The sequence below is a fragment of the Carassius auratus genome, chromosome 19 (genome assembly GCF_003368295.1).
Source record: "Carassius auratus strain Wakin chromosome 19, ASM336829v1, whole genome shotgun sequence".
Classification (NCBI taxonomy): Eukaryota; Metazoa; Chordata; class Actinopteri; order Cypriniformes; family Cyprinidae; genus Carassius; species Carassius auratus.
This window is the reverse complement of record NC_039261.1, coordinates 21,680,693-21,699,778: the sequence shown is the minus strand read 5'-3', so window position 1 is coordinate 21,699,778 and position 19,086 is coordinate 21,680,693. Positions and strand designations below refer to the sequence as shown.

General features: G+C 34.7%; 1 protein-coding gene across 2 annotated transcripts in view; it reads left to right on the top strand.

Annotated features, from left to right (window-relative positions):
* LOC113119822 (solute carrier family 45 member 4) overlaps positions 1 to 19,086 on the top strand; it is a 51,877-nt gene that overhangs the window by 6,944 nt on the left and 25,847 nt on the right. For both annotated transcript variants that reach the window (XM_026289490.1, XM_026289491.1), the window contains one exon: positions 17,543 to 18,362. In XM_026289490.1, coding sequence (XP_026145275.1) covers positions 18,083 to 18,362 — 280 coding nt within the window. In that variant the 5' untranslated portion in view covers positions 17,543 to 18,082. The remainder of the gene's footprint in view (positions 1 to 17,542; positions 18,363 to 19,086) is intronic.

The following is a 19,086-nucleotide window of genomic DNA, read 5'->3' as shown; positions in this document are numbered from 1 at the left end:
AGTCACATAATCGGCAGAGTTCTCTTTACCAGAACAGATTGCATAAAACGCGAGTTATTTTAACTAGTTATGATTTTTTCGCTCATATTCATTCTTGCATAACACTGAACATGTGTCAGCTCTTCCTGAGGGCCGGCGCTCACATAACCCTAGACAAACAGAGTTAAAAAATGATGTGACCAGTTAATTTTGGGAGCTGAACCTTCCAAACAGGACACTTGCATTAACATTAATGATTCAAATAGGATTCATTAATAATTAATGCAGATGAAAGAATAGTGTGTGTCTGCAGGGCTAGAGATGAATAGCTAAACGAATGACTCCTATAACTGCAGCACAGATAGTGTTCATAAAGAAAGCTTTGTGAACTCTGAATATCGAAGAGAGATGAGCCGACTAATAAGCACACCACATGAAGCCTAGAGAGCCTTTTAATGCATTATACTGCATTTTAAAATGCTTTCCTTTTAGACTGAAACTAATGCAGCATCTCAAATATTCTGTACAGAGCATGCAAAATCATAATTTATAACTACATGCATGATGGGGGAAAAAATGCATATTCATGTAAGCACAAAACACAAGATACTTCTCTTTTCAATATGAATAAGGCTTTATTAGATAAATCTAAGACATATAAACTAATATAACACATAAACGCACACACAAGTTGCAGGAAGATCGAAAGTGAGGGAAAGATGAGTTTAAGAGAATGGAAATATGGAATCGCAAGTTTACAGCAATACGTTAAATTGCATAAACATGAACAGCCATCAATCACTTAATTAACCCTTGCATGGAGTTCCTCAATGAGGTTAAAATTATATTAGATACACCAGTACAAATGTTTATTACAGTTAACTAAAATCACCTTTAAAATGCATTTTATTTAAAAAAAATATATATATAAAAATGTATTTTATTAAAATAAAACATTAAAAACTTAACATTAAATAATAACATTAATAACATTAAATGTTAATTTTATTTCAGCTGTTTGCAAAATTATTAAAACTAAAAATAGTTTTAATACATTTTGTTTGAAAATACTAATTTCTGAATATTAAAATTATAATAGTATTTTAGTTAAACTAAAAATGATTATTGCAAGAAAATAAATATTGACTAAAGAGAGTTTGTTTGTGTGTGTGTGTGTGTGGTAACTAATAAAAATAAATGCACAACAATATTACTGCATCTTAAAGTGGAAATATATATATATATATATTAACAAAGGGTATAGGAGTATTGCACTGGAATAATTCTTAAAGTATTATTTGTCAAACTTGAATGATCTGTATGTCGAGTGTGAGCTATTTCCTTTCAGATAATTGACTTCTGAGGCTCTGTGTCAGTTTGAATGTGGATAAGATTGCATGTGTTAGCTACAGAGCTCTTGTTTTTTCTCTTATGTGTTTGTGATCAACTCTGATTCGTTTTTGACTTCAATCTTCAGCTAGAACTATATTTCATTGCTTGGCCTTACCAGACAGTGAAGTGTGTGTATCATAAGAGGTCGACGGTGCCAAAGGCCTCGCTGTCTCAGACCGGAATTTTCCATCCAGGTTCATGTGCTGTGTGGGAGGAGCCCAGTGTGGTATTTTTGCAAGTCTTAGTTTGGGAGTTTGGAGCTGTTGTTGTGTTTAACTCGTGTTGTTTCTACTGCACCGGGAACCAGGGAGGTTTGGGTCAAGGACAGTGGTGTTGTCTGGGACAAAATATCCTCCTCCTTGTATTTCTGTGTTTTGAATTGCATGCTTCCACACTACTCATGCTGTTTCTTTAGTTTGCATGATGTGTGTTGTGCACAGTATGCATTATAGGCATGCAGTATGCAACTAACTAGATGGCATTTGCTGAAATAAATATGCAGTTTAATTGCATATTGTGTTGGAAAATTCTATCATTAACATACTATTTCAAATACTTGTGAGTAGGGAGAAAATTGTTGTAAAACAGCCCAACCAAGGCAGATTACCCATAATGCATGTGTTTTTTTCCAGAGAAGGTCACTGCTGTCGTCGAGAGTTCATGATTTATGAGTCCTTGTGAGTGAGTCGCATTTCTGACCTGCCTCTTTCTCGTTGGTTGCAGTTTGTGGTAGAGCCGCACAATTAATTAAAATAAAACCAACATGTGTGACTCATATTATTGTGTTTTGGGCGACTTGCTTCACAGTATATGGTTTTGCATTCAGGCACAGCTGTTTTAAGTTTGGGTTGTTTTATGATGTGCATTTGGGAAACGAATCATATGCCGACCATCTCGACATACTTGGGATGAGAAAGGCAACAACAGAGAATCTTTAAGGGATTCCTGCATTTTCCATCAAAATAAAAGCTGGATGGTTCAGACAACCATAAATATTCTAATTTGTATCAGTTCCTATTATTATTTAGTAAATACACTTTTTCTTATATACTGAAATTACAATAGTAATAGTTATATTTTTTTTGTAATAATAAATTTGAAAATAAAAATTACAACATTAATTTCTTATGTAGTAGTAGTAGTAGAAGTATTCTTAAATTATACAATTTTTGTATTTTTCACACTAGTAAAAGTTCCTTTTTTATAACAATTATTTTATTTTATTAAATATGCAGTTGTCATTTTGCAGTGAAATTACAATAGTATTTTTGGTATTTTTATTTAGGAGTAGTAGTAGTAATAGATTTCTAGATTTTTTTTTTTACACTAGTATTATTATTAAGTAATAATTATAATTTTATTTATTAAATATGCATTTTTTACAGTGAAATGAATAATAATTCGTTATAGCATAATTAATAATTTATTAGTAGTAGTAGTAGTAGTACAATTATTTAAATTATTTTTAGTTTATTTTGTACAATAATAATATTTATTTAGTAATGTCTTATTTAGCTCTTTAGTGATTTTCATATTTTCAGTCATTATTATTATTATTAATAGTAGTAGTAGTAATAGTAGTCATTTATTTATTGTATTTTATTTTTTAAAGCCATGCTGGTATGTACAGTACTAACAAAAGTTCAGCCAAATTGTGCAAACCTTTAAACGAAGAACAGCAAACCTGAAATTTTTATCTGACAATCCTAGTGTGTGCTTGTTTAGTTTCTGGGTTATATTTTGATTATGAGTGAATTAGTATGTTTTTGTGCATTCATCTTGTAGTCCAGGAATAGCGTCAGGATCCAGGCCTGCTCTCTGTTGCTAAGCGACATGTTTTTTTTTACAGATTCTCTGGAAGCTCGTTTGCCATAATTAATGCAGAGCCACAGAATTAATCAGCACAGTTAATTCCTGTATTATCAGTGCAAGCAAGAGAAGAAGCCAATGTTTCTGCAGCTCCTGATTGACCGCATTTAAAGGGACAGTCCGTCCAAAAATCATTTACTCACCCTCAAGTTCACACAAGATAAGATATTTTGAAGAATGTGGGTAAACTAACAAACAAACCTTCAATGGCATGGAAGTCAATGGCTATGGTCAACTGTTTGTTGACAGAATTTCCATTTTTGGGTGAACTGTCTCTTTAAGGGCACGGCAAATTGCAGTGTATCAGAGGAAGGAGGAAAACGATGAATAAAGCTCACGTTTCTGCCTGGAAATGTTGTTTTCTCATCTGATCTGTGTGTCAGAGTTGTTGGTTTTCTATAAGAGCTTTCCAGGTAGATGACGCTTCACTGATAGATGATGTTGGGACTCCCTTTCAGGGATGATGGTCTTTTTTTTTGCACTGTAAGCTTCCTCACATCTTTCCAGGAGAGCGGAGGGCTCGTCATTGACTTGTTGTCCTGTGTTTGGGATGTTTTTGGGCGTCTGCGCTGGAAGCCCATGATGAAGAGAGTCTGATGCTCCTGACTGAAAACCGCTTGTACTGGCAGCTTCTTTAGGCTGATAACCTCAAAAAAGTGCAAGACATTTTGAAAGTGTGGTTTGGGAGTTAAAGACAAATAAGAAACCTATTCTGTTGCCTCTTTGAGACGAATCGCCTGCATTTCTCTTTGTAAAATAAATCTGCATAAAATTTGCCTTCTGCTGAATGAATACTATTCCTGTTAAATATCTAAATACTTAAGCTTCTTCAGTCACTTAGACGCGTCTCAAACTCTTCTTGCTTTTGTACCGACAAATGCATACTAAGTAGGTATGTGGTTATGTCTTAATTGAAAGTAAAGAGTTGGAAAGAAATGGGATGTGTATCATTAGGCAATAATGGATGCATTGTCTCTTAAGGTGTCCACGCCTAATTTACTAGCTCTGCTGTCAGTGTCTTTAATGTATGAACATGAAAGTAAATCTCTCACTGCTCTTGATTGAATTACTTTGTAGTTTTAACAAGAATTTATCCAAAGTCAATCCAAAAATCAGATAGAATTAATTATATTGTTTTACTAGTGGGTGCATGACACTAGTTCATTTATGTAAGTGAGTATAGCAAAATACAGCGAACTGTGAAATATTATACCCCAAAATTATTTATACTGTAGACTACCAGTGAAATTGGAAAAAAATAAAAATACTAGGGACCTGACCATGTTTTGCTTAAGTGTCTCTTTATTAAATTGCTAATGCAACCTTTTCACACAGAACCAAATTAAGCATCGCTTGCTTGGTAACTGTTCAACAAAGTGTGTAAATATTGTCTGAAGTTTTGGTTGATTCTATTACATATCTTTCTATCAAAGTTATCTGACGTTATCAAGATGAATTTGTTCTGACACCGTTTAACTCTGAGTTATTGTCATATTTTATTACCAATTTCTAAACCACAGCAAATAAACTGTGATAATGTGAGAAATGTTGAAGGTGTCTGAATACATTTTTGTTTGACTGTGTATTTTATTTTACAGTGAAGACTATGCAGTGCTATTTTAAATTAGTTTCTGGACACCAACTAACTAACTAAAAAAAAAAACATAAACATAGTGTAAATGGCACAAATAAATAAATAGAACAAACATACAGTAAATATTAAACTATTTCAAACAGGGTGCACTGTACAACCTGCACCGGGGCTCCTCTAACCCCAGCTGTATGGGTTAAGATATGTATTAAAAAATGTATGCAACCAAATCATGTTTTGCGCCAGTAACTGAAAAAGTTAGTGTAGTTCCCTGTGTGTGCTGAAAGTGCTTACCAATGATGTTATATATCTAATGTTTCCACTCAAATAAATAAAGCCAATAAACTCGGTTTTCATACATCAGGATGTGTTTATGAAACATGAGCAGAAATCATTTGTATAACAATTATGGGAATTATTGCATTGAACTGAATGAGACCATTAATGTAAGATTTTTGTTTTATGAATGATTTGCACAAATGCATTGGGCCTCATGCATGAAAATAGTCCATAAAGCTGTTTTGGTGTAAATGTTCTGATTCATTTATGTAAGTTGGTCAAAATTTACACTGCATTTTGAAGACACTATTTAGCATATTGTACAATAATAATAATATGTAAGATCATTATTTCAAAAATGTGTTCTATGAATGTTATATGAAAACACCAGTAGTATTTGTCTGCAAACGAAATGGCTTTTAAAAAAAATTTTTGTCCAAATAATATATATATATTTTTAACGATAGTTCATAATATAGTTTTTTTTTTTCTCAGTTTTGTTTATCAATGCAATGTGTTGTTTTGCATTCATGCAAAAGATCCGAACCTGAGGAAAGAATGCCAGAGTTCCCGCAGCGTTCCTGTACAGGTGACTCACACGGGTAATTATTGGGTAGAGCGAGAGATCTGTTAATTGTGAATGAGAGAATGCAAGCTCTGTTTGTGAATGGCAGGAATGCAGATCTGCGGGTTATGAAGTGTTTGTGAAGCTGATGGAGTGTTTTCAGGAAGGTACTTTTATAGGCACAAATTACTGCTGGATTTCTATACACACTTTCTGATGAATGAAGGACATGTTTTTGGTGCACAGATTCGCGTCACTTCCTCTGTAAGTGCTTCAGTTTGTTTTTGCACTTATGTTGTTTTATCTGAGAATTGAAGTGTTTTCTGAGCTTGTTTGCTGTTAGTTGAGATTGTAAATTGCTTCTAATTTAAATGGTTGCTTTCATTTTTTTACAGAAGTGTAGGTTTTACTTTCCAATCAATTTCTAGTCTAGCTACTTCAGCTTTCACAATGAAGTGTTTTTTTTTTTTTTGTATATTTACATTTCCTTCAGCCTGAGGCTTTTGCTGGTAAAGGCATTTTACATTTGCCAAAAATAGACATTTTTAAAAGCAAACCGGTAGGGCTGTGCAAAAAATTCCTCAGGTTCCTCACTTAAAATTGCATTCCAGGTGATTAAATGCACGTTTTTTTTTTGGCAGGGTTCCCTTGGTAAAGTTTACATTTTAGGAGCTAAATATCTACACAGGCTACACACACAAAATAGCTTTCAAAATCGCAGGCGATTCATTGCCGATTTGGAAAGAAATTGTGTGTAGACTGTCAGTGAACTACGGCTCTGTGTAGTAAATCCTGCTTCATCTGAACCAGTGTTGACAAGTCTGTGGTTGATTTTCATGTCCACGGGTTAAAGTGACCCCAATCCCAATGACGTCATATTTAGCCCCTAATATTTATTTATTTTGACATCAAAGGTATATGCCATGCCTCCAAGCTTTCTTACTCATTTTGATAATAAACGTTCTATGTTTCTTATTTTATTTGGTTATATTTTATACATTTACTTAGCCTATTTCCAGTTTTGTATACATATTTAAACTTTAAGTTGTGTGTATGTGTGTGTCTATATATATATATATATATATATATATATATATATATATATATATATATATATATATATATATATATATATATATATATATATATATATAGTTGGATGTTGTTTTTTGCTGTTGCATTTTTTGAGCAATTGACTCCGAACTGCCGCTAATTCAAGTAAAATGCGCACAGCACTTTTAAGCGAAGAAAAGAGGGAAAATTCAGATGAACTAAAAACGAACAATTGCTTTATGCCGAATTGCTGCTATGTTAAGTGAAAATGTAAAATGTGCAAGGCAATTTTACAAGCCATTTAAAAGAGGGAACGCCCCACCCCCATGGTGTTGTCACACGTCAATTTATTTGGGGGGTTAATTTCATCACCATCACCACCCTAGTGTGGAGCTGTACAATACTTTAGAGAATAACACCATACGGTCTCTCCACTAACTCCCTCCACAATTTTCTGTCAGATTCAGGAGTGATCAAAGAACTACTGGGATGGAAAATGTTTGGAGTGACTCCTGTCAGTGTAGAATAATGTCAAATGGCATGAGTTGTGACCGTTCAGACTGAGGTCGCATTGCAAATCATCTGAGCCAAATCAGATTTAGGACCACATATGAAAGTGGGCCAAATCAGAATCGAAAAATCGGATTACGTGTGGTTTGTCCTGTCCACACTGTTGTGTAATTTAAGCTTTGGGGTCACAGTTTCCAGCTGTGTGAACGTAGCCTTAGTGAACTCATGGAGCTAATTGAGATGGATTAGATGTAGACAGTCTCAAATTTTGTTTCTCATTTGAAACGCTTTGGTTGCTATAATACAGAATATATGTGGGAGTGTGCTAGTATCTGTTTTGCAGGTCATTTTTGAATATAAAAATGTCTACACAATGTAAAGTACTTGCTCTGGCCCTTATTTGAGATTATTTTATTCTGTCATCTGTTGCTGATGTACAAGCAGGATTAGATGATTGGTCGGTGTGGAATTTGCCCCGCCCCTCCTTCACTGTGATTGGACGGCTGAATAAAACACTCAAAAGCTGAACATTCTTCATCTCTTGGTGATGAAAGAAAAAAGACTCCCAGCATTTAGCGTGGAAAAAGACGCTTTGTGCATTGTCCTGCTGCTTGCATTTGAAACATGTGGTACTCCATTAAAAACAATTGGGGAAAAAAAGCTAGCCTATGGAAAAACAAAATGCTTTGATGTACACACAGACAAAGCATGTTCATATTTAATCTCTATGTTTTTGCTGTGTCTATCGCATTGCTAGGTGGTTGCTAAAGTAAGAGCTCTCAAGTTTAATCACTTAAACAGCAAACCTTTCAAATCTTGCAGTGAAGTCATTAATGCCTGGAGTTTAAAAGCTGCAGGATGAGCGAATTTAATCATTAGTGTTGTGGGTTTGATCACAGCTTTGGCAAACAGCATTAATCAGCACAAAGAGCCAAAGTAAAGCCCCCTCTCCAAAAGCCCATTTGTCTTTAGTATCTGAACACGATGTTCTTCATGGTCTCCGGGCGCTGTGGTGTGATTTACATGTACATGTGCTCGTGAGGCCAAATGCTCAAATACTTCAGCCCTCGTAATGACGACAGTGAATCATTCTGCCAGCAGTAACAGTATGCATGTGTTTATTATGTCTGACCAGAGTTATGAAGTGCATGCTTACAGGTGGAAACTTGGCGTCTAGATACAGCCAAAATATTTCACCGCAGGACGTCTGTATTGCGATTTGTGGGAATTTGGATCGCTAGACAAAGTTGTAATCCGAGTGTCACCTGAATCCAGCCGTTAATCATAGTGACCCGATCTCCGTGTGTGCCTCGTGAGCCTTTTGAGCAGTGAAGTGACCCAAATATCCCCAGTTTCTCTGCCATGACGTGGATTGGGTTCCCGTAGGATCAGCGGAGGGATGTAGGCCGGCCGGGGGAGGGAGTTTCGCCCCAGCATGTACAAATTTAAACCCGATACCTTGACTGCAGTGAGCCTGACCCGTGAAATCCAGCCAGTGTAATTTGGGTCAGCCGTACAATGTTGCTTTTATAAGTGCATCGGTTAAGTGACAGTATGCCAGACAGGGATGCATTGATAAAGTATGAATACAATTAGTTTATTTTTGATAATTGCTATAATACTGTTACTTGTATTATGCTGTAATTTTATCTATATACTGAAAGTGATAATACGAAGCAATATTCCTGGAGCTTTAGTGTACACAATATATATATAAATAAAGTCAGTGTTGTGATGTAGTGTTTAGTGCGTTTATCAAATAAAAAAAATCTTCAATAAAAAAAATATATATTTATTTATTTATTTAATTAATTTAATTATCATTATTTTTATTTTTTTATTAAAGGGACACGGAGTAGGAATTACTCCCATCTAGTGGTGAAATTGTATTTTGCATTCAAACTAATTTTGCTCTCCAGCACCTCGCTTTTTCAAATGCGCGTTGCATCTACGGTAGGCGATATGTACCAAAAAGCTTTGACGAGATGTCTTCTAATAGCACTTCGTCGAGTTTTCCTTCAGGTGAACAGGTGTGTTATTTCAAACAAACTGCAACATGACAACTAACAAACGAATGTTACAGTATGAATTACTGACTGTGGAAAACATGAAATATTGTAATTAGTAGTTATGTCTAATTTATTCGTTATATTTTCTGAATTATATGCATTGTTAGATATAAAAAAAATATTATAATATAGACTGTAACACTGACTTACCTGTCGAGAAGAAAACTGGCCACTTCAGCGTCTCTTTTGAAATCTTTATCAAGCATTAGCTCTTTCCACCTAGAAAAAGCTTCCCCGACATTAACTCTTGTTTTCTGTAATCTACGGTCACGTTTCCTTTTACGTTCTATTTTTTACTGTTTTGGTGACTATGTTTTCTTCTCCTGTGGCGCGGCATATGTATGGTCCATAATAAGAATGCAATCCAGACTTTTAAACTTGCCGGTGCAGTTTCAAGCGCCTCTCACTGCTCTGCACCTGCGTTTCTGGCTCTGACCGAAAACGCGCTGTGGAAACGCGTTGGCTTAGTACTTTTTGTCCCTCTCTGCTATTATAGTTTTGCAAGATGGCGGAACTACATGGAAGCCTCCGTCGACCTGCCCGTCCCATGTATATAAAGATAATAAATTCTTCATTTACAAGGATTAGTTTAAACATTGGCATAGGTATTTGTACACCATTGAGGGCATATTTATGAATAAATATATTGATTTTAGATAATAAAATACCTAAAAAGTTACTTATTGTCCCTTTAAATTGCAAAAAAAATGTATTTGATAAACGCACTAAACACCACATCACAATGTATGTTTTTATAGTCATATTGAATGGGTCAAAAATTTTGATTTAGTATCACTAAAAAAAATACTTGTGGGCTCAAGTAGAAAGTTGTTGTTGTTGTTGTTGTTGTTGTTGTTGGTATTATTATTATTATTATTATTATTATTTTAATTTTTATTATAATATATATTTTATATTTTATTATAATTTTATTATTTTATTATAACATTTTCACCCCGGAAAAATGGTTTGCCCAAATCTTCAGAATAGGAAATATTTTTGTTTTGTGCAGATGCAACTCCCCCCACCACCCACCCACTCAAATGTATTGGTCATATTGAGATCTATATTTCCAGTATGGTGCAGCCCTGAATGTTTGTGTGTTGTAACTCTGATGTCAAATTGTCTATGTAAACTCAGCTGCCTATCTTGGCCAGGACACTCCTGTAGAAGTGATTTTAATCTCAGTGAGTCCTCTTTCCTGGTTAAATAAATAAATAAATGTTCTCCTGGTGCACTGGAGCTCTGTATCAGCCTCCTTCTCACGCTCATGCTCATATTGTATGTTTTGTTACTGTAGACGGTCAGTGTTGTTAGTGTTGGCTCTGTGGGGTTTTGCCACCTGTAGTCCTGCTGAACAATCTGTGCTCTTATCAGTCTGTTATTTGATCCCACAGCAGCAGGTTAGAGTTACTCGACCTCTCTCATTCTCTCTCGCCGCCCATGTCCTTGTTTTCCCTCGTCTCGCTCACATTCACAAGTGAAAGACAAGCTCTGCACAGAACCGCCTTTAAAATCTACTTTTACATTACATAGAGTTTTATGGTAAGGTGTGTAAGTTCTACACGGCTGAAGCATGAAACTGCACACTTTACCTTTAGTTCGTATATAAACCGCCTCTATCTTGGAAAACGTATGTATTTTCATAAATTCTTTTTCTGGTTAATTTTCATTTTATTTTTCCCTTTGTTCAGTTTAAACGCCAGTCAGATGGTCTCTTTCTGTCCAAGCAAACAGAAGAACGGAGTTAATTAATCAGGGAGTTAAAGTAAAACTAAGTCCACAGGGAAACACAAAGAAATCAGGACAAATACTAAACCCTAATGATTATGGTATGGCAATGAATATAAAAGAAAAATTGTCTAAATATAGCTTATGATATTTTGCTAATATAAATTTTTTTCTTCCAATAATGTTGTTGACTGTTTTTTTTTTTTATTATTTGTTCCTTAAATATAAATTAAATATAAATTTATGAATTAATAAATATTCATTACGGTTGTAATAAATACATTAATAAAATAAAAACAGTAATAATAAAATTATTGTTTCCTTATAATATTTTGCTTATGTGATTTGCTACTGTTGTTGTTGATGTTGATGTTCTTATTTTTTGTAACAATTTGTAACTTAAATGGCATAAACAAATAAATACATAAAATAATAATAAATATAAAATATAATTTTAATAATATACTTTTTATTGTTACTATTACTGTTATTATTTTATGTTCTTATTTTTTTATTTTTAACATTTGTCACTTAAGTGTGAAATGAAAATAAATAAAGCTAAAATTAAATGATATTTCTGCTAATATTTTGTGCCACAAGTCAAGTGTTGGCTAGCTGAGAATACAGAAGACTACGACCCTTTAACATTTCAGAGCTCAGATCAAACTGTGCTCATTGGAGGCCAGTCGAGCTTCAGACCAGATCTTTCTCTTTCTCTTTCTCTCTCTTTTCTTCTGTCTTGCACACCGCTGCGAGGTCAATCGCGCTGAAGTGCTGTGGTGTGTCTGACTAATGCGCTGCGTCTGAGCGATCGATGGTTAATGGCTGACTGGACTGTGTGCTTCTCTTGTTTGAGCGTCCTGTGATCCCAGGCCTCGTGTGTTATAATAAACCGGTTACATTTGGAGCTAAACCTAGTCTGGAACTAAAATAGTTTGTAACCTTGAACTTTAAGAGGCATCTGGACACCTCTCTCCCTCATTTAAATGTGCAACGAGGACGTCTCTCACATGTAAGAGCTGCTCATATTACTTTTCACAACATTCAGTTGGTATAAAGTGAACTTATATTAATCCTAATGAGCTGCACAATCACATTTATGACCTTGTTTTGGTCCTTGTTTTGGTCACAAGTTGAATATGCATAGCTTAAATCTGGAATGCATTGGTGAAAATGATGACAGAAATGATTGATTGTAAATGTACAGTACTTGCATTAAATCAGTTCAGCACTAAAAAGCAGTATTGTGCTAATAGCTTTGCTAAATTGGAATCAATTGTGAGATGAATCTTAGTTGCATTTTACTTAAAAGTGATGCCATTATGTGAGTTACTGCTTCTGTATGGTGATCCAGATGAGTCACTAAGATTCAGGAGGCTGCTTTTATAATAGAAGAAGTTGCCTGTGGGAGCTTGTGTGTTATAAATGCAGAACTGAAAAAAAAATTAGAAATCACTTTTTATTTTTTATGGCAGAAACAAAAAACAGAATTGCAAGATGTGAAATTTCTGAGAAAAATACTCAAGAGTTGTGAAAAAGAAAGTCAGGATGTCTCGCAGTAGTTTATCTTGCAACTCTTTGAGTTTTCAAGGAAAAAGTCTAAATTCTGAAAGTCTTAATTGTTAGATATAAATGCACAATTGCAAGAAAAGATATCCTAATAGTGAGAGAAAAGTTGCATTTACGTTTTATTTATTGTAAGTGTATTTAAAATAAGTGTTAATAGCAGTATTTGTGAGTGTAAATTATTATTTTAAGCCAAATTATTAAATGGATGCCTCCTTATTGCCCCAATAAAGCCCTCCCTACACCTACCCTAACCTTACCAGATACTTGATTTTTGACTTTTTGATTATTTATTTCATTTTTATTGAAAATAAATGCCTTTCTTTACCCCCTGAAGCTGACGTCTAATAGCTGTTTTTATAGTGTTGACTAGCCCCAGAACACATTTGTGGGTGGAGCTAGTGTAAATAGCCTCTGCTAACAAGACGGGCTGTTTGCACTCATTGTAAATAGACACTATGGTATTTCTGTATTTTTGTTCAGCGGTGGAAACAGGCTTTGATAGCTGTGTCTGGATCTCTGAGCTGATCTCTAGCACTGTCCTTAATTCAGGTTTCTGCTGCGTTTGATCAAACACACAGCAGACATGATGGAGAGAGATGATTCATCACTGAGAGTGTGTGTGTGTGTGTGTGTGTGTCACATGAATGTTTCTGTTTCCTCTCTGATCTCTGGGGATCTTTAATGACTGATGCTTCACATTATGTATGTGTAAGATGTTTAAGAAGCAAATGCACTGACATCAGATCAAAAAAGAACTGTGTGTTGCTTCGCTTCACTTTTGACCTTGACTTGCTTTCTTAAACCGAAGTTTACTGCTGTCAAATAAGTGTGTAGCTTAATACTTGATGACGTCACATCACACTGATTCCTTCGACAAAGACCAGGAGGATTTTTACATTGTCTTTGGATTATTGCAGAAAATAAGCTCTGCAATGATTATTACACATTTTGTTCAGTCTTCAGAAATGTAGCATATCAAAGGTCATATATCTCAAAGGTGAACTTTAAAAAAAAATATGATAACGATAAAACCTTTTTGAAAAAGCGTGTATATATATATATATATATATATATATATATATATATATATATATATATATATATATATATATATATATATATATATATATATATATATATATATATATATAATAAATATATATGTACACACACACACACACACACACACACACACACACACACACACACACACACATATATATATATATATATATATATATATATATATATATATATACATATACATTTTTAATATTAAATATTTGTATAAATCATCTAACACACACACACACAATAAAATTAAAACAAAATGCTTTTTAAAATTATTTTCATGACTAATTATTTATTTTAATTAAATATTATTTTTTATACTTTGAATTATATATATATATATATATATATATATATATATATATATGTATGTATGTATGTATGTCTCAAAGATAAACTTTTTAGAAATTAAAAAAATATATATAAATGACATAAAAATAGATAAATAAAATAGATTTTTACAGAAATATATATAAAAAAAGAAAAAAAAGAGCATGCTATTGTGAACCTGGCATTGCTGTAATATCAGATATACCTGTACCTGATTGTGTGTGTGTGTGTGTGTGTGTGTGTGTGTGTGTGTGTGTGTGTGTGTGTGTGTGTGTGTGTATGTGTGTATGTTTATGTGAAAGTGAGCTGCTTCGGCTCCACGTGAAGCTCTTATGTAAGAGTCTCAGCACAGGTGAGGAGGTATAAATAACTCCTCTCATCTCTTTCTTCCCCGTGATCCCGTCACATTCAGACGTCTCTCTGGATCTGTAGAGTCAGTTTTCTGCAGGATCCCAGCAGGTTGTGCTCTCTATCCTCTGCTTCTCACATGACAGACCTCTTTTGGTGCAGATGGCAAACACATGCAGAGGTGTATTGTTGTGTCACGTGTTTTTGATCGTGGCCGTTTACTGGCGTCTTGCTGATGGCATGAAGCTCTCGGTGCTAATTTGAAGTGATGCTCTAATGAGCATAAAAATACTTGACACACTGACAGATTGGGTAGAATAATTTCTTCTAAATTTGATTGAAGATTTTTAGCCGTATGTCATTACTATTGTAGAATAATTAACAAATTATTAATAAAAGGCACAGACATTCCTTTGAAATTAGATTTGCATGTTTTTTATTTTATATATATATATATATATATATATATATATATATATATATATATATATATATATATATATATATATATATATATATATATATATATATATATATATATAATTTTATCTATGGAATTAATGTCAGAATGTTGTTGTATAATGTTCACATTTATAATATTTACACAAATATCCCTTATAAAACTTTTTTTTTATCATATATATTAAATATACTATTTTCAATATTTGATATATATTCAATTAATGTCATAATAATTAAAATAATGTAAAAAAAAATTAATGTTTATAAACTTGCTTTTAAAGTAGATTAAACATTTAAAAATTGATGGAATAAAAATATTGGTGTGGTCAAATGTGGTAAAAGCAAAATGTACTTGAGAGATGCAATATTACAAGTTTTTACAATGTATTCTAAGATTTTTTTTTCCATAAAGGATAAATGTTGTTAAATTATGCTATTCTTTATTTTATTTTATTCTATTCAATTTTTAAAAGAGGTAGAATGTTTTGTAGGATATATATATATATATTAAATTAATATCAAAATTTTGTAATAATTAACTAAATATTTGTTGTCTTTCATCTTGCATAATTTTCCAGTATGTAATGTCTGCAATGCATTCTGCAGTTTTAATTTTTTCCATGAAGAATATATGCAGTGCTGCCTTTGAATTTGGTTATCTAAATTTACTCCGATACTGTAAGATAAATATCTCTGTCTTTACTCCTGTAGTTATGCCTGCTTGCTCTTGATGCCTTTAATTGCCGTCTACGTCAGCAGCTCAGTAGATTTCGGAGCGAGTCTGTGTGTCCCGTCGACTCACAAGCTGAGGATCCAGTCAGGATTAGATAACCAATCAGCTGTCAGATCAGACCGTCGCCCCTGTGACCCAGGGCTCACTCATGGGAATCTAGTCAGCTGCTCACACCTCACTGCTGTGCTGAATAGAGCTGTAATCTGATCGCATTTGTGTCCTCTCAGTGTCTCAAATGATAAACAAGCCTCCAGTAGCTCGAGACGGCCTGCTGGAACAACAACCAATCCCTGTACTGATAATGCTGCTTATCAATGCACAGCCTGATTGTTTGTGGTCCAGTTTTACTTGTGTTTAGGAAATGCTAATTTTCCGTCCTCCTTTGCTGCTATTTACAGATTCTAAAAATGAGGCAATGTATAATCAGGAGACTCGGATGCACGAAGACAATGTCAGCTCTGTTACTGAACCATGAGCAAAGTGCATTGTGTTGGGTATTAATGAGCCCTCAGGACCGCACGCGGATTCATTTCACATCTGCGTCATGATAAGAGGTTTATGAAGTGCCACCGCAGAGCTGAGTGTTTGTGCACGCTTAAGTGCTTCAAGGTTTTAATATGAATTTACATCCCGTTCTGAAACGTGCCATATTTACAATGGCTAATCTTTGAAAGCTCCCCGTATAATCCCGCCAAATATGTTAATTCTGCTGTTTGTCGAGAACCTCAGATTATCCATTTAAATTAAAAATAAGGAATGTTTTAGAAAAGTGCTTCAAGACAACATGATACTGCAATAGCAATGCATTTAATGGCAGTAATTTCACATTTTGGAGTGAAGCAACAATACTGAGTGGGAAATAATATGGGGTGAGCATTTACATTAAAACTTTCATGCATTATCATTTGTGCAAATGGCAGACACTTTCAACCAAAGTGAATTGACTTAATGCAGTCCCTGGGAATCAAACCCATAACACTGGCATTTTTAGCATCTGCATGGGGTCATGAAAGTACATGTTAATGCATAAAAATTAATGCATTCATGTAAATGCATAAAAGTACATGAACATTTATGCATTTTATATCAATGCATATACTTTTAAAACTATATATACTGTTTTGCATCAACATGTTCTTTTATGCATGTAATTTTATGAAATTACATGTAAAAGCAAGGAAGTGCATAAATTAATGTTAATGCATAAATGTTAAGTCTCAAGTCGACTTTATTTATTGAGCCTTTTCCACTACAAAGTAGACCAAAGGACTGTACAACATAACAGGATGAAGGAAACCAGTATGTTTTCAAGTGAGATTTAAAAACATCAACTGTGGGAGCAGACCTGATGTCAGGTGATATCCACATTCTTAGGCCAGCAACTAAAAAATGCACGCTGCCCCTTTGTTTCAGGCGAGTTTTTGGAACTGAGAACATTTTGGACCAATTGCAATTTTGAAATAAGAGATTGGCTCACTCCCAAATAAAGTGCATTACAGTAGTCCAAACGGGAGGAGATAAATGCATGAATCACAAGCTCTTAAGATCTCAAGATCAGCATCAGACAAAAAGGATTTCATTTTTGCAATACTCCTCGACTGAAAGAAGCATCTTTTTACTTTTTAATCTGATGATCAAACATTAGAGCTGAATCAAAAATTACACCCAGATTTCTCATTTGAGAAGATTTCTTATTTTCATAGTTTTATGTTAATGCATAAAAATACACACATTAATGCAAATGCATCAAAAACACATTTATGCAATTCCATAAAAGTACATGCATAAAAATTACATGCTTTATGGTATAATGCATAAAAGTCCATGCATTATTGTAAATGCATAAATGTACATGATAATGCATAAAAGTAAATACATTAACAGAACTGCATAAAAGTACAAACATATTGTGTGAGAATCTTTTCTGTGAAGTTTTTTTTTTGTGTGAGTAACTCTCTCTCTCTCTCTCTTTCTCTCTCGCTCTCTTTCAGATTGATCGGTTGCTCCATGGGGATTCTCCGGTGCTTTCCGTCTGGTTTCTCCTGCTCTTCACCCCTCGGCCTGCCCTCCACCCTCTACAACACCTCCTCCATACAAATCATGAAACTGGTATTAACTGAATGGCAATTGATATGGATTTTTACTGTTTCCAGTAGACAGTAAACAAACTTGCACCACACTCACACACACCATTACATGCACGTCCACCCACACACACACACACACACATACACACACACACACACTCACACACATCACGTCAGTGGGAGTGACCTCATGGTAGAGTCATATCCTCCCCAACTGTCCGAACCAAATCCCCCAACACGGTCCGTCCCAGGGCTCCTGCAAGCGGCCTTCATCAAACGGCACATTTCGGGATGTTTTACGCTCCTTGAGTCCAATCCACGGCAGATTTCCTTTACAGAAGGACGTCCACGAGAAGCGGTGCGTTGCTGTTGGCTTTATTTTTCCTAGATATTTATTTAGCGAGTTATTTGCGTGGAGCCACACGTGACCTCTGCTCCGAGTGCATGCGGACGACGATGGCCCCACAGAACACCGAGGCCGACGCTGTGCAGATGCAGGCCGCTGTGGTGACACCTGTGGAGAAACGGGCTGGAGGAGGCGGGGCTAATGGAGTGGGCGGGGCTGGAGGGCGGGATTTGGAGAGTCAGGAGGAGTCGGTCAGCGAGGGATCTATCGACCGCATCCCTCTGCGTCAGTGGGTCATGCACGGCGCTGTCATGTTCGGACGAGAGTTCTGCTACGCCATGGAGACGGCGCTGGTCACACCTGTACTGCTGCAGATAGGTGAGACAACTGACCACTAACTATTACATTATAAAAAACCAGAATCTAAAATATGACACAGCCCAGCAGTGACAAGTGCTGATAATAGGAGGATTAAATGCCCATTTATACTTATTAAACATATCAGTTATCAATAATTAAATGTGTATATAATTTATTTTCCATTGTTTAACCCCTTACTAGTAACCCCCCTTTTTTGGCATGGAGACCGAAATTACATACCCAAAATAAAAAGGTTTCTGCTCATGATTCTTTCTGACTAGATACATAAATCAACCTTTGTTCACAAAGCTGACACTTTAAAGTTTACTGTTCAGGAATCAGAATCACTCAGACTGTTATGATAATAGAGATATATAAGCTCAAACATAAAAACAAAAATAAAAATATTAAAAACATATGTTTTAAATGTATTTAAAAAAATGTTGATGTAGGAAATGAGTTTGAAAACACAGTGTAGCTAAGGCCACAAGTCTTCCAAGACTTCATAAAAAATTTCATAATCGAATCTGTAAAACTGTGAATTTTATGAAATATTTTCTAAGGCAATGTCATGTGTGTTTTTAGAGAAGGCTAATCAGATTGATTTATGGCCCTTGTCATCTCTGTAAGATCTCACATGTAAACTTTCCTGTGCTCTTTGTGTATGTTTCACTCTTGAAAGCTGCCCGAATCATGATTGTATTGTTCTCACCAAACGGTTCTTTCACACCTCCGCCAAGTA